Consider the following 17,692-nt stretch of genomic DNA (forward strand, 5'->3'; position numbering starts at 1 on the left):
ACACTATTTTAGCCAGTTTTATATTTTTCACTGTTAGGTTTTCAGGTTTGAAACAATGTGTGAAAGTTTCATGATAATCGCAGAAGTTTTCAATTCATGGCGATTTTTTTAAGTTTCACATAGAAATCGAATTTGAAAACTGCAGAGTCCATTTTCTCAATGCCTACTTTTTACAGATGGGACTGACTTGCGATTCACGGCAGTGCATATCTCGTTCCTGCAACACGTCACATACATTTATGGCGATGCCAGTTAAACCCTTGCCAGGCTGAAAGCATCTGCCACCAATGCATACATTCTAAACGGCGCGGCGATCAAGCAACCAGCAAACACGGCTGCTCTTTCGTGCTCACGGACGGATGTCCGTCCACTAGACAAGCTCTATTAGTAGATGGTGTACCTTCAAAAGCAAAGTGCAGTGCAAGCGAAAATAATAACGCATTGACATTGGCAAACGAACGCAGCGACAGAAAAACAAACCAATCTTCGCGCGCGCGGTTAGACTCGTTTACTCGTCCGTCATACGGCTATTCTCAGATCGGCCGGCGGTGCGGTGGCGCACCGGCGATGATGCGACCGGAGGCCAGAGTACATATCCCCCTTACGCCGCCAGCCGAGAAGGAGAGTCCACAATATTGAATTGATGAGTCGAGTTGGATTAACGCCACACCGAGTGGCACCTGTCGTTGTTAGTAGCGGCGTCGTCGGTGATCGTACTGAACCACGGTATGATATACCTGTCGTATTCAAACATAGCCACTTAAAAACGAACACACATTATTTAATATTTCCCGACCGACTTGAAGATCGAACACGATGTCGACCGTTCATCACAACAGTAGTCACAAAACTGAAGCATGATTTCCAACTCAATGACATTTAGCTGTTCCATTTTCTATTGTGTTCCTCGAAAAGTCACAGCCCTAGCTGTCATGTGTACACTGTAATTCAAATTTACTCAAAGTCTGCACAACCCAACTCTATTCACTACATTCGCCTTCTTCTCCACTCTTAACGTCGTGCAAAATTTTACATAAAAGACAAATAATCATCATCATCATCATCATCATCATCATCATCATCATCATCATCATCATCATCATCATCATCATCATCATCATCATCATCATCATCATCATCATCATCATCATCATCATCATCATCATCATCATCATCATCATCATCATCATCATCATCATCATCATCATCATCATCATCATCATCATCATCATCATCATCATCATCATCATCATCATCATCATCATCATCATCATCATCATCATCATCATCATCATCATCATCATCATCATCATCATCATCATCATCATCATCATCATCATCATCATCATCATCATCATCATCATCATCATCATCATCATCATCATCATCATCATCATCATCATCATCATCATCATCATCATCATCATCATCATCATCATCATCATCATCATCATCATCATCATCATCATCATCATCATCATCATCATCATCATCATCATCATCATCATCATCATCATCATCATCATCATCATCATCATCATCATCATCATCATCATCATCATCATCATCATCATCATCATCATCATCATCATCATCATCATCATCATCATCATCATCATCATCATCATCATCATCATCATCATCATCATCATCATCATCATCATCATCATCATCATCATCATCATCATCATCATCATCATCATCATCATCATCATCATCATCATCATCATCATCATCATCATCATCATCATCATCATCATCATCATCATCATCATCATCATCATCATCATCATCATCATCATCATCATCATCATCATCATCATCATCATCATCATCATCATCATCATCATCATCATCATCATCATCATCATCATCATCATCATCATCATCATCATCATCATCATCATCATCATCATCATCATCATCATCATCATCATCATCATCATCATCATCATCATCATCATCATCATCATCATCATCATCATCATCATCATCATCATCATCATCATCATCATCATCATCATCATCATCATCATCATCATCATCATCATCATCATCATCATCATCATCATCATCATCATCATCATCATCATCATCATCATCATCATCATCATCATCATCATCATCATCATCATCATCATCATCATCATCATCATCATCATCATCATCATCATCATCATCATCATCATCATCATCATCATCATCATCATCATCATCATCATCATCATCATCATCATCATCATCATCATCATCATCATCATCATCATCATCATCATCATCATCATCATCATCATCATCATCATCATCATCATCATCATCATCATCATCATCATCATCATCATCATCATCATCATCATCATCATCATCATCATCATCATCATCATCATCATCATCATCATCATCATCATCATCATCATCATCATCATCATCATCATCATCATCATCATCATCATCATCATCATCATCATCATCATCATCATCATCATCATCATCATCATCATCATCATCATCATCATCATCATCATCATCATCATCATCATCATCATCATCATCATCATCATCATCATCATCATCATCATCATCATCATCATCATCATCATCATCATCATCATCATCATCATCATCATCATCATCATCATCATCATCATCATCATCATCATCATCATCATCATCATCATCATCATCATCATCATCATCATCATCATCATCATCATCATCATCATCATCATCATCATCATCATCATCATCATCATCATCATCATCATCATCATCATCATCATCATCATCATCATCATCATCATCATCATCATCATCATCATCATCATCATCATCATCATCATCATCATCATCATCATCATCATCATCATCATCATCATCATCATCATCATCATCATCATCATCATCATCATCATCATCATCATCATCATCATCATCATCATCATCATCATCATCATCATCATCATCATCATCATCATCATCATCATCATCATCATCATCATCATCATCATCATCATCATCATCATCATCATCATCATCATCATCATCATCATCATCATCATCATCATCATCATCATCATCATCATCATCATCATCATCATCATCATCATCATCATCATCATCATCATCATCATCATCATCATCATCATCATCATCATCATCATCATCATCATCATCATCATCATCATCATCATCATCATCATCATCATCATCATCATCATCATCATCATCATCATCATCATCATCATCATCATCATCATCATCATCATCATCATCATCATCATCATCATCATCATCATCATCATCATCATCATCATCATCATCATCATCATCATCATCATCATCATCATCATCATCATCATCATCATCATCATCATCATCATCATCATCATCATCATCATCATCATCATCATCATCATCATCATCATCATCATCATCATCATCATCATCAGGGAAATCTCTCTTCCAGAAAACGGAAGCTCTCTCTCCGGTCCGGCCGAATCATCATCCGCTGGGAATTCACACTCTCCCAACGGATACTCTCTGGTAAACAAAAAAAAATCCTGCAGGGATCTCTCTCTTCGTCCGGCCGAATCACTATCCGCTGGGAAATCACACTCCCCCAACGGTCCACTGATCTTGCGGGAAATCACTCTCTCCCGTCTGGTCGAATTATCATCCGCTGGGAAATCACACTCTCCCAACGGATACTCTCTGGTAAACAAAAAAATCCTGCAGGGATCTCTCTCCCTTCGTCCGGCCGAATCACTATCCGCTGGGAAATCCCACTCCCCCAACGGTCCACTGATCTTGCGGGAAATCACTCTCTCCCGTCTGGCCGAATCATCATCCGCTGGGAAATCACACTCTCCCAACAGATACTCTCTGGTAACCCAACTCTTGTAGGGAAATCTCTCTCCCAGAAAACGGAAGTTCTTTCTCCCGTCCGGCCGAATCATCCGCTGGGAAATCACACTCCCCCAACGGTCCACTGATCTTGCGGGAAATCACTCTCTCCCGTCTGGCCGAATCATCATCCGCTGGGAAATCACACTCTCCCAACGGATACTCTCTGGTAAACCAACTCTTGCAGGGAAATCTCTCTCTCCCAGAAAACGGAAATTCTTTCTCCCGTCCGGCCGAATCATCCGCTGGGAAATCACACTCTCCCAACGGTCCACTGATCCTGCGGGAAATCACTCTCTCCCGTCTGGTCGAATTATCATCCGCTGGGAAATCACACTCTCCCAACGGATACTCTCTGGTAAACAAAAAAATCCTGCAGGGATCTCTCTCCCTTCGTCCGGCCGAATCACTATCCGCTGGGAAATCCCACTCCCCCAACGGTCCACTGATCTTGCGGGAAATCACTCTCTCCCGTCTAGCCGAATCATTATCCGCTGGGAAATCACACTCTCCCAACGGATATTCTCTGGTAACCAAACTCCTGCAGCGAAATCTCCCCTTCCAACGAATAGAATCACTTGCCGCTTTCTCGCGCTCTCCGTCGAAATATAACCGAAAATTTCACCACCGGCTGCGCCATGTCGTATTCAAACATAGCCACTTAAAAACGAACACACATTATTTAATATTTCCCGACCGACTTGAAGATCGAACACGATGTCGACCGTTCATCACAACAGTAGTCACAAAACTGAAGCATGATTTCCAACTCAATGACATTTAGCTGTTCCATTTTCTATTGTGTTCCTCGAAAAGTCACAGCCCTAGCTGTCATGTGTACACTGTAATTCAAATTTACTCAAAGTCTGCACAACCCAACTCTATTCACTACACCCATACATAGCCACTTAAAAACGAACACACATTATTTAATATTTCCCGACCGACTTGAAGATCGAACACGATGTCGACCGTTCATCACAACAGTAGTCACAAAACTGAAGCATGATTTCCAACTCAATGACATTTAGCTGTTCCATTTTCTATTGTGTTCCTCGAAAAGTCACAGCCCTAGCTGTCATGTGTACACTGTAATTCAAATTTACTCAAAGTCTGCACAACCCAACTCTATTCACTACAATACCTAACTAGTGCTTTGCGACCATGGGATGCAGGGCAAAGCCTGGAGTTTTTATAACAGGTTTATTGGTGATGGTAGATGAACTGGCTGGGTTTGTACAATAGGCTGTGAGACTAGGATTGTTTGTACACGGCTAGATACTGTACGTATCTAACTGTATAAAGAAAATTCAGGAAATTGGTAAAAAAAAGTGTTAAAACGGAAAGTTCCCTAAATTAGAACCCCTGCACAAAAGGTCCATACCCCTTTAATAACAAGACCCTTGTGAGATGACCTTGGTTAGACGAATATTGATACCGGGCTTCATATTTACTGACTTTTTCAGTCTTTCGTGTATGAATACACGCAGAGAAATAAATTGTAAATACAATTAAATTCCAGTTCAAATCAACCAATTTTTCAGTTTGCTATAGAGATAAACTGATTTCTAGTTTAAACTAAACTTACTTTGATAATACAAATATTTTCATTTGACGATTTTTTTGACAGTTTGTAAGTCCAAACTGAGATTTTGTAGTTTCAACATAAAATAATGGATTGTTTCAAACGACAGCACTTTTGCAACTAACAAAGCCAGAATGTGATTGTGTAGGTGACGGCAGCTCCTGCGGCAGCTCGGAAATCTATTTTTAGACACTCGACAAGTGGATGGAACCGACCAACGGTTTGTGGATGCTGTCTTGAGTACCTGCGCGTTATCCACCACGGCCAAGACTGCACTTGGAAGTTGCGGCGATGGATTTGCTACACCTTCCTCGTTGTGGCGAAGTTGAGGTAAGAGTTTTAAAGATGTGTGAGTGCTTCCAGGCCCTGTTTGTGGTCCCCAGTTTGTAGAAACAAACGAAGTTTCTAACGTTATATGGAATGATGATAATTGATTGTTTTAATCTATAAACACTAAGTAAGAACAAAGATAACTTTGGAGTAAATAAATTCTCAGTTTGAAAATCAACCATGCGTTTTCTAGATTCCAACAGGCGTCATTTTTCTGCGTGTAGGGAGTGTCACTTTGACCGACATTAGCGTAACAATTATAAGACAATACACTCTACTAAGAGGATTTTGTCATGAAATTTAAACTTCTGATACATAGTGAAACGCTCGAAAGTAAACCAAAGCCGAAATGATCCAAGAAATTTCAATGAATCATTTTGCGCATGGCCACACACTACTGTCGTCTTTTGCACGTGATCGCGCCGCGTCGCGTTATGCTGTCACGTTCAATAAAACAGTGATCCACAACCAGTTTGCCTCGGTTCAGTTCAGTTGAGTTCGAGTGTGTTGCCAGGCATAACGAATCAAACATCATTAAGCGCCGTGATTAGCTCGGAACTATAGAGGGTACGAACCACGCTTATTATCCCAGATAACCGACTAACTAAAGTACGTCGATATCATAATCCAGCAATGATTCCCACTTCATTCATAGCTTATTAGTCAAACTTTGCATTGACACCTGTTATCACGAACGACACGGTGGTATGAGCCGTACGTTATCACCATCCGATAACACTGAACCGCTGAGTGAACGCGATGAAAATAAACAAAAAGCAAAACCATCAAGTCAGAAAACGAAGGCAGCGAGAAACAGAGTTTCTGAGAGCAACCACACCGAAAAGAATATAGCGCTAGAAACTTTTTGTCCGTAATCACACACCACACCGACCGGCATGGACGCACCACATTTTTCGTTGTCTGTTGCGTCTGACTGCTGCGGTCTACCACTGACAACGACGACGACGACGACGATGATAAATTCTCCCACGAAATATTTCGGAATTTGCTTTGTTCACGGACAGTCATTCCGCTGTGTTACCTTACAATTACTAACAGCACCGAACGCGGTTGAGGTTGAACGAACAGCTAGTGCCGAGCCAAGGCAGGTATATCACCTCCAAGGAATTTTCGAAGAGCTATTACTCTCCTGGATGGGGATATAATCCTCTTAAATTTTCACTGCAGCTTCTTAAGGATCGTTGGAGTGAGCAATGATAGGGAGACATTCGATTTTGCAATTGCAGTGGTCGTAAAGTGGGTGGCACCGTATAATAAGAGTCTCGACAGTATGTAAAAAATATTTCTGTTTTGCATCATGTCAATGTTTTCTAGTCTGTGTATACTGTGCCTTACTTGAAACTTCCACAAGAAATTGCTGAACATATTCTGTAAACAGTTCAAATTGAGCGTTATGCTATCTTGGAAAAAATAACAGTTTACATTGGCTTATTTCGCCGCAAATACTTCCACGTAATCCTATGGTGAGATTCAGGAAGAAGGTTTTCATTCCACAGGAAAATTTGATGAAATTGTTTAGTAGATTCCAAATGATTTTTTCCTCAAGTTAATTATGAACGAAATGTTTATAAAAATTTGGCGGCACTTCCAACGAAATTGTTGTAAAAGACTGGAATGATTGAAGTGGCGTACTGAAAGCGCTAATTCAGGTGGTACTTTGAAAGGGTTCTCTAGGGTTCTATTGCAGTTTAGAGATGGTTGAAGCATTTGATGATATTTGGGCTGCAATTGCTGTTTCATTGTAAGATGATACGGGACGCCGTGTTAATTTTCATATCTTCCCTCTTTTTTTTACAATTTGCCTCGCGATTTTGAAGATGATAATCTCGATTTCTATCGCACAGAAGAGGCTAAAAAGCAATCAGCATGTGCACTGCAAGTGAGCATACACAATGATAAGTTTTTGTTACATAATATGAAGTAGAATCTAAGATTACCATCTTAGTAGCAACAGAGCAATGGCGGATATTTCCTCGACCATCCCGTTCGCCCTTAAATTGATTTTTTAGCTGAATCTCGGTGGCATTATGGAAGGATAACCAAGATACAGATAGTAGATATGTTGATAAACAATTAGTGATTTTAGATAGATCCTGTGCTTCCAGAGCCATTCAGGAATGGTTCCAGAATTCTTTGGGGATGGATCTAGCATCATTATGGAATACTCCAAGAATATTTTCTCTAGAAAACTTCAAGAAACTTTTTGAGAAGGCTATTTAACTTCCAGTAAAGGACGCTTTAAAAACTCAATTGGTAAACTTCAATAAACTTTCTGGAGTTCATCATAGTCTCTTAAATACTCAAAAGAGGGTACAGAATGCTTCTTAGATGGCCCCAAAATCCTTCAGAGATGTTTCTAAATTCTTCAGGGATGGTTCACGATTCCTTTTTAAATACTTCCTTAATCTGTCAGGGATGCTACCAGAATATTTCGCGAGTCATTCCAAAATCCTTCAAGATAGGTTCCACAATGTATGGCATGCTTTAAAAATCTTTCTGAGATGGATCCTGACCTTTCAGGGATACTTCAAGAATTTTCTGGATAAAATAATAAAAATAATTCAAAGTGGTTTAAAATCACATTTTTGATATCGATGAAATTTTAAGATAATTATGTTTCCTTCATCCATACATCACAAGACGGGTACTTATAAGGGAAAAAGTTTGACTCACTAAAATGGTGTTTTTGTTTTTGAATCGACTTTGAATTTTAAAAATGACTTATTTCTGTCTAGGGTTTAATTTGGATTTTTTCAATATTTTTGCTTAAAAATTGGCTTCAATCACCTATAGAAATCTTTTTTGTATGAATGTTTTTTATTTAACGCATTTGAAAAAAATCGATAAAAAAGTTAGCCCTTTACAAAGTGGCTTAACTAGTCAAGGTCTGTTCAGAAAATTTCATTGTAATCTGAGAGGGAGCTGCTAACTCCCAATCAGGCATGGAATGTTCCTCAGTGTGTGTGCAAGTGTGCGCGGTGCAAAAGACACTGAAAAAAAGAACATCTGGACATGGAAAAGTTTTTGTTAGATTTTTTTTTCTTAAAAGTCCTTATCTTGTGGTGTACGGACGGTTGGTAGGGAACATAATTACCTATCTTGAGACAAAATTTCGTCAAAATCGAAGGTGGCGTTTTTTTTTTTGTAAATCGACTTTGAATTTTTAAGACCGATTTTTTTTTCAGTGCAGGACTCAATTTGGATTTTTTTAATAGTTTTTTCATGAACCTTGATTTATTTTGTGGCAATTACCCATACAACACATTCTTGTAGGAGTAGTCATTTTTTATTAAACACATTTAAAAAAAAAAATCGGTAAAAAATGTTTAGCCCGTTTCAAAAGATAGTCTAGATAAATTTTGAAGAAACTAAGTACTTATCTAAGTGGCTTATCTAGTCAAGGTCTATACACCCATTGTAATTCATTGTAATCTGAGAGGATGCTGCCAACTCCAAATACGATTTGGGGTGAAATTCATCTAGTGTAACAAACCACTTGTAATTCAGTTTACGAACTTACTCACTTGACGTTCGACCGTGATTAAAGAAAGGCTTAAGATGGTCATCTCTAAAAGGATGTGGTTCAACGCGGTGTTACGTTTCAAACAAAATTCACAAACTTTTCATATAAAACCTGATATGTTGAGGCGAGATGTGGTATAGAAATGGTGAACTCTGTGTAACGTAATATTGGAACGATTCTGTATCTTAGAATGGGGATTATTCATTTTGGTAATATAGGGGCCAAACAACGCAGATTTAACATTGTACGCTAAAAATATCTTTCAAAAAGTCCAAGAGGGAGATTGTGTACAGAATATGAAAATTTATACAGGAACGTTAATTTATAAAAACCAGTAATATTTCGATTCAATTAGTCATATTAGGTAGATTTATCGTCTTGCAGAATTACCTGAACTTTTTATCAAAATGGTAACATTGTACTTCAGTAGGTTTTCTTATGTAACAAGAAATTCTCCAAAAAATCTAACACAAAAGTTTGTAAATTCTACTGAAAAGTTCTAGGAAGTTTTATGAGAATTCCGTTAATAAAATCCCAACTGCTCTACGATGCACTAAATCATTGAAAATCCCCTTGAAGGCTTTCTAATATAAATGATATTTCCTGTTAGACATATTCTCACTATATGTTTTGGGTAATCAGAGCATTACGGTATTTCCATATTCATAATTATTCTTTTTCGTAAAAATCGGAATTTTTGATACTTATTTTTATTTATTTATTTATTATTTATTTTGTTATAGCGGACATCTACTACAGTTCATGGCATTGTGGGTCAAGATGGAGAAATTATGGACAAAAAAGTTAACAATAAAAAAAAACTCTTGTACTTTTTCGAACCCTGTTCGAATACTCTCTTCGAATGATCTTCCTCAATCAGTCAGGAGTGTAGAACTGACACTGAGGAAGATTACAAGTGGTAGTCGAAATACGCGTATCTGTCAAAGCATAAGCCTAACAGGGCGGAATTAGAAGGTACAAAATTAATTACACTCATAAGAAAGGATTTTTGAAAAAAATCCGACCCGGTTTTATGTAGAGTAAAGTGGGGCAAAAGTTCGAGTGGGGCAAGAGTTTCTTTTGAAGTTTTTGAGCTTAATTCAAATTACATCTTTCGGGAGTCAAGGTTGTTCAAAGCCTTTTTGAAAAAGAGTCTTTCACTCCAAAAATTATGAAAATTGATCAATATTTCGAAAAGTTATGACAAAATGTTGGTTTTTGATCAAAAAATTGTAATATCCGATGGTCCTTCCAACGCATGTAATAGAATTGTAATGAAATCGAATTCGATATTTTATTTTGGGGCGTAACTAGGTATATTTTGAAGATGCTTTAGCATGTATAACTTTTTGCAAAAAAGATTTGGAAATCATATTTTATACATAGTGGGGCAAAAGTTCGAATAGTGGGGCAAGAGTTCGAGTCATGTGGCAACTTTAGGTAAAACCATAAAAATCTGCAAAATGTACATATTATCTCTAAAAATGATGGCAGCCGGGGCCCGTGGCGTAGTTGGTCACACGTTCGCTTCATATGCGGATGGTCATGGGTTTGATTCCCAGCCCCGGCACTTGCAATTTTTCGTCAGTTGCTCTTCTCCCGAGAGCGGCTGGCACTGACCCTGTTCTGAGCCCCGTGGCTCAAACGGACCCGGATACCTGGACATCGGCGAACTGCTACTCATAATGGACCCCCAATCGGACTGGAAAGGAACATCGGCCATCCATCATCCTTGTGCTCATCCTTCTACCATGTATAGAGTAGAAAAGTGAAAGCAGCAGAAAGGCAACCAGTTCGATAAAGTAGAATAGAATATACATCTAGGCGCTGCACAAAATGTAAGTGCAGTCAGTGCCGGATTTAGGCTTCGGGGGGCCCGGGGCAAACCCTATAGTGTGGGCCCCCAAAAGCAAGATTTTAAAGATATAAACCATACATTAACTGTTTTGTCAATGTTGTGTAATTCGTATTTTTTTTTATTAAACTATTTTTTTTGTGATTTAGGAAGAATCTATGCTACTGTTACGCATTAGTTTTGTTCATTCAAATTTCATTTATTTTCAAATGCTCTTTATGACGTAGTATTGTCCTTTGAAATATTTAGGCCAAATTTTGCGTACTTTCGATGTTCTATAAATAGTTTATCTTTGGGCAAGGGCTTTAGGAGGGAACTGTGGCAAAACATTTTCAAAAACGTCAATGAGGTACAAAATATAGAAATGCAAAACCGCTGCTCCAAGATGTTTTTGGAAACTAGGTCCTCATTTCCTGAACATCTCCTGGAATCATTATCATATTGAGCATTGCTCGGTTATAAGTGCGACGATGAAGTGCGGATTCTCAAATAAAAGTGCGATTTTGCGTCAGATCGTACCGGTGTCTTCACCGCACTTATTCATTAGCTGGTGATTTGATGCAATATCGCACTTATATTTGCGATTCCGCACTTTGTCGCAGTCCAGTTAGCAATGCAATAAACTATATCTTTCCCATGATAACATCTGTCCTCGACGAACATGATACAAATTGGTTCAATTGTTTTCAAAATATAATCGTATAGTCAGCAGACGTATGCATAATCAAATCATTGTCAAATAAGTGATTGAATTATTAAACTATTAATGAAATGACATGTTGATCCACAAATGTCGTTCAATTTACTCTGAAAAACTTTATCTTTTGTATTGTTTAGAAACGCTTTTAATTTTTCTATTGAACCAAATACAAACACTACAAAAAACATATTGTTATCTAATTGTTGATTACTGTATACCTCTTTAGAGATGAATTTGCTGCAATCAAATATTTTAACTAATTCCTGAAAAAAAAAGGCATTTCATTTTTAATTTCCGATGAAAGGGCAAAATTATTTTGGCAAAACAGTGTAAAGGTTTTGTAATGGTAGCTCATGCTGAAGAAAAAATCACACAAAAACTGTAAATCCCTTCTAAAAATAGTTCAAGTGCACCAAAAATTATGGAGTTTAGGATTTTGATTTGTTCTCAAGTCCAAATTAAGATTATGAAATAATCTGGATACCTTAACCCGGGAGCAGTCGCGTCGTGTACTGAGTACACGCACCATTACAAATGCTCGCATGTGGTACACAGCGTATGCGGGGCGTCGCTGCAGGTAGTCAAAGACGCGACTGCTCGAGGGTTAAGGAACCCAATTACAACTAGTCTAGGATAAGTGCATTTTATATGGTTTCGTAGAACCAAATATAAATATATTATTGGGGGGCCCCCTCAATCGGGAGGCCCGGGGCACTTGCCCCCTTTGCCCCCCCTTAAATCCGGGCCTGAGTGCAGTAGTCAATTGAAATCGCTCACGTAGTGCCCTAGTGGACAATAGAGCTGTAATTAGGTTAAGTGATTAAGAATAAAAAAAAATAAAAATGATGGAATCAGTGAGAAAAATCGATCAAAGTTGAAAAAAAAAGTTGTTTTATCTGAATTTTGCGGAAAACTACTAATTTTTGGTGAAGTAAATTTAACCCTGATTTGGGTAAAATCTAGATCGAACTTTAAAGTGTATTCCAGTTCCAACATCAAATATTAATTGGATTGGAAGGTGTTCCGATTACCAAAGCGTCGAAATAGTGTGCTACGGTTAGCGAAATACCACAAACACTAGATTCGAACTTTTGCCCCAGTGGTGGGGCAAGAGTTCGAATTAGACACACACATACAAAAAGTGTTGTAACTCAAAATTGAAAAGACATTTGGCGTAACTTTATTCAGCAAAATTTTAGCTCATGGATGGTAGAATCGCCACACGGTATTCATTTATTTGTGTCTGCTTAGGTTCCTTGGAAAAAATTGAATTTTCAACTAGGGTCGAACTTTTGCCCCACCTTACTCTAAGTACTTAATATAATTTGCAACAAAAAAGGTGCACAACATTTTTTTTGCTAAACGCATACATCGATTTTATTAAAAAAAAATTACAGGAAATATTTTTACAACTTTTTTGTAATAGGGTAATTTTCCAGACAAGTCCGACAAGTTACCTTAAATATTGCTGAAAACAGCATAACTATCGGAAAACCCGTTTCTGAGATATTTTGTTTTAAAATTTTAGTGATTTTCAAATAAAGCTAGAGTTCAAATGACTAAATGTTGCGGTAAATCAGTGATCACCAAACTGCAGCCCACGGGCCGCATGCGGCCCTCGAGTAGGTTTTGTGCGGCCCGCGAACTGACTTTGGAATAAATTAAAATGTGGCTCGCCTAATCTTAAAATTTTAACGAGAATGACTAGGGACAATGGAAATTCGCGGCAAAATTTCTCAAATTTCGCGGGCTACTATTGTGAATTTCGCGGACTTATATTTTTGACCGTTTTGTTGAGAAAAACTTCAATTTTGAAGACCAAATAAAGAATTCATTTGAATTTTGTAAAACGCAATCATAAATTCTTCGTAAAAGTTACAAATTTAATAAAATTAGATGAGAAAAAAAATATCATACAGATAATGAATCTTAAATTTCTCAACACTGCCAAAAGTTAACAGCCATTTTTTGCTTTAAAGTTTAAAATTAATGTAAATTTGTAGGTGTTTTCTCATATCAGTCAGATTTCGCAGCATTTCGCGGGATGCTTCAAATTTCGCGGTCAAGGCCCAATTTCGCGGATTTCGCGGCTTCCGCGAAATCGCAAATTTCCATTGTCCCTAAGAATGACTATCAACTACTCAACTACTGTATTCGTGGAGATTTTTCAGCAGAAGTATGAATAAACTATAACACTAGTATAGTATAGTCAACTCTAACTGAATAAGGCCTCCAAAGTTCGTCAGCCAATGACTTTTCTCAAAATACCGAGTTAAGCTTACTTTATGTACCGAGAAATTTTATCTGATCATCAGAATTTTGAAAGGATATTTAAAAGTTTTGCGAACCTTCAATAATCCGTGATATATTTCAATTTGTACCAAATCTTGATATGAATGATATTGAAATATGTAATGAATTTTGTTCTGAATATGTTAAAAAATGTAATTAGTCCAAAAGTTTAGATAATTTTAAAATATTGATCATATCACTCCCATTTGAATCGGCTGTATTTCTCTACTCAGTTTTGCTGAGAATATTTCACTTTTCTCCAAAAATTTGAGACTAAATTTACAGGAACTCTGTATTAAACATAAGATTCTGGCAAAATTCGCCAAGAATACTCTATTCGATAAAAAAAATCATCGCTTCTGTCGTCATTTTTTCTAGTATCCAATATACTTTTGAAACGGATTCTGAACATTTGAAATTTTCTCCAAAAATTATTAAAAAAAAGTCAATGATGCATCTTTATCGGACGTTCTTCCAGGACTTCAATTGGAAATTGCTCTATCAATCTTTGCAAAATTATCTTCCATGAATCGGCCACAAATATTTCTCAAAGATTATGTCTACAGGTTTTCAGGGTACATCTTCATTGGCTTTCTAATAAATTTCGCAAATTTTTTTATCAAAAATCTTCATAACAAAATTGTAAGCATTTTTAGAAATTCTTCTAAAACCCCCTAAAACTGCACCTCTAAATTATGCACAGATTCCTTAAGAAATTTCTCATAATCTACCTAATCGCAAAAAAAAAATCTCAAAAAAATTTGTGTTCCTGTAAATTGCTTATAACAAATTCTTGAATGACTAGCGGCCCGCAGTCTCTTTCTTAAAATCAATTTTGGCCCGCGAAGGCGGTAGGGCTGAGTATCACTGCGGTAAACGCACGGGTATTCAGCATGACCATGCTGAGGGTGACGGGTTCGATTCCCGGTCGGTCCAGGATCTTTTCGTAAAGGAAATTTCCTTGACTTCCTTGGGCATAGAGTATCTTCGTGCCTGCCACACGATATACACATGCAAAATGGTCATTGGCAGAGGAAGCTCTCAGTTAATAACTGCGGAAGTGCTCATGCTGAGAAGCAGGCTTTGTCCCAGTGAGGACGTTACGCCAAGAAGAGGAGAGAGAGAGAGAGGAGAGGATAATCGGGAGTTGCAGTCTTTTCTCAGTGAAAATTATCAGTGACAGCAAAATTAATAAATAAGTGAGAAAATTTATTCATCAAAATGAATGTTATTTTTACCTCTCAGTTAAGAATTTTCAAAATTCACGTTGATTGTACTCATTAAAAATGAACATTTTGAGATGTTTACAAATTTTGCAAAACAAAAAAGAATTACAACATTAAACCTGTTGGATGGTGATTCATAACAGTGTTTAAAGGTTTACATACCCACTTGAAATTTATACCTTCGATTTTCAATGAATACAAAACTCCTTAAAATGCTCTTAAGACGTTCTAGTCGTCTTAATTTTACATCTTTCGTTTTTTACAGTTGAATAAAATTTACTGAACAGAAAATAAATGCCGTATAGCTCTCAGTGATCAAAATAGGCGACTGGCTAGAATCGGTGTATCAACAATAACAATTCTCTAACATAACAAAATATTAAAAAATACAAATGGAACGGAATATATTTCCTATTGATTCTTGAATGCGTCCTCATTTTTAAACGAGCCTGTATGGAAAAAATAATAATAAATATAGAAACAACTTCATCTTACACTGACCACCGTCAAATAGCACGTGAGTAAGTTTGAGCAGCTTGTTGATGATTCGTAAGATTTTTCAATCTTCTTGCTTGCGACACTTCTTACCTGTTTTGATGTTGCTTATCCTCTCGCTCTCCTTAGCTTCGTGTTCTAACAGCACTACTAGCGAGATCTTGCTTGGCGTAATGTGTTTAATGTTTACTTTCGAGTCAAGTGATTCCAGAGCTTCGAGCACATCGCACTAGCACACTGGTAATAATCGTGCGTCCAAATGGGGGTTAAGGATTTGTATTCTGCTACTATTTAGTTACATTCCACTTTTAACTAAGATACCAGATAGACAACGACACTTCTATCGTAACTCGCGAAAAAACACTAGCAACTGTTGAATGTTGAATATCCGGAATGGTGTACGATTGTAAACACCTGATTCATGCTTCTATATTTCACACTCTTCTTGTTTTCAAACCTCATAAGCCTGGGTTTCCTCTATATTTACATACACTCACACTGGCGAATGCGCGCACACGCGGGTTCACTTCACGGACTGGAACTCAAGGCTGTCGCCGCACGGTCGTGTGCGCCCATCAACTGCGACCTTACAGTCGAAATCTCAGCCAATATGACGCGGAATCATAAGAAAGTGCGTTCCGATGCGCTCTGCAGAAGAAAGAAACGGATGTCAATCCCGCGATATCACTACCTCAATTAACTTGCAGGGTATAATCGAAATATTAGCGAATTATCGAGGTTGTTGCCTCTCCTGGCATATTCTCTCGCTCTCCGGTTTCAACAACACACACCGCCGTCATCAGAAAACTGAATTTATTGTGAGTTTTAGTGGTAGGGTAAGAGGTCTTCAGAGGTGCAAACCCAACAATCCAGTCGATTTGTAGGAGAATGGAATTCTGTGGGATTTACATTGGAAGAGATTTAGACGAAAGAACAAACGATTAAAGGAAGTATTACATAATTTTGATAATTAACTAAGGAGTGTTCGACTTAATATCAAATGAGAATAAACTACAACCGAGTGACTGTTGAGTTCTTACCCTACCCACCGAATGACACGAGCCCCTGTACCACTGGAATTTTTCGAGGCTGTGTTCCCGTATGAGCGAACAAGCGATACGACGGAACACCGACCGACCCGTGAGAGCGAACTGTTGGCCTAGATATGTCTAAGGAAAAGGCTGGTCTTCTAGGCGGGTACCGAATGCCTAATCCGCAAAAAAAAAACACAGTCTTCTTCCTATAAGCCCCAACAAAGTTCAGAATCAGCCATAGTCACGAGAACGTTTTCAACGGCAAGCGAACGGCCTTCAGCAGATTCACACTATATGCAACTTTCAGCATCCAATCCAGCGCACTGTCGTAAATAGTTTGACCCTTTCTTTCTTTGGCAGCAAATCTCTAGGCCACCCAACACTCATCACAAACAGCACAGCTGCAGCGAACCACCACCGAACGCGATACGGTACTTTGGCTCATTGATAGATGTGATCATTTTGCAAGACTTTTTCACCCAAAGTAAACGCAGACAAGACTCGTACGACTCTCCTGCTCGGACTGTTGTTGGCTTATGACGAGGAGACCACGACGACGACTACGACGATGGCCAAGCTGGCCAAGACCAACGATGATGATGATGATGGTGATGGAGCCACACCAATACGCGTCCAGAGATGCACATGGCTCGGCTCGGTGCGAGATTGCGAGAGTGAGCTGCCCCCCAGAGCACGAGAGTTACCGTCAAATGCTCCCCTTTCGGAAG

At 38.2% G+C, this 17,692-nt stretch overlaps 2 protein-coding genes across 8 annotated transcripts in view; one reads left to right on the top strand and one right to left on the bottom strand.

Annotated features, from left to right (window-relative positions):
* Positions 1–17,692, bottom strand: part of LOC134287642 (1-phosphatidylinositol 4,5-bisphosphate phosphodiesterase classes I and II) — a 321,529-nt gene extending 303,837 nt beyond the window's left edge. The window contains exons 1-2 of one of the 7 annotated variants that reach the window (XM_062849987.1): positions 17,444–17,692; positions 16,024–16,578 (exon numbers count right to left, since the gene is read on the bottom strand). The gene's annotated coding sequence lies outside the window, so the exon portion shown is untranslated. Of the gene's footprint in view, positions 1–16,023; positions 16,579–16,970 lie in introns of all 7 variants that reach the window. The other 6 variants (XM_062849988.1, XM_062849986.1, XM_062849985.1 and 3 more) reach the window with 6 other exon arrangements.
* On the top strand, positions 1,049–3,547 carry LOC134288709 (uncharacterized; the record flags this gene model as incomplete). Its single annotated transcript, XM_062854393.1, has 1 exon — positions 1,049–3,547. A coding segment is annotated over one exon (2,499 nt), but the record flags the coding sequence as incomplete, so codon positions are not given.

Source organism: Aedes albopictus, chromosome 2 (genome assembly GCF_035046485.1).
Source record: "Aedes albopictus strain Foshan chromosome 2, AalbF5, whole genome shotgun sequence".
In the NCBI taxonomy this organism is placed as follows: Eukaryota; Metazoa; Arthropoda; class Insecta; order Diptera; family Culicidae; genus Aedes; species Aedes albopictus.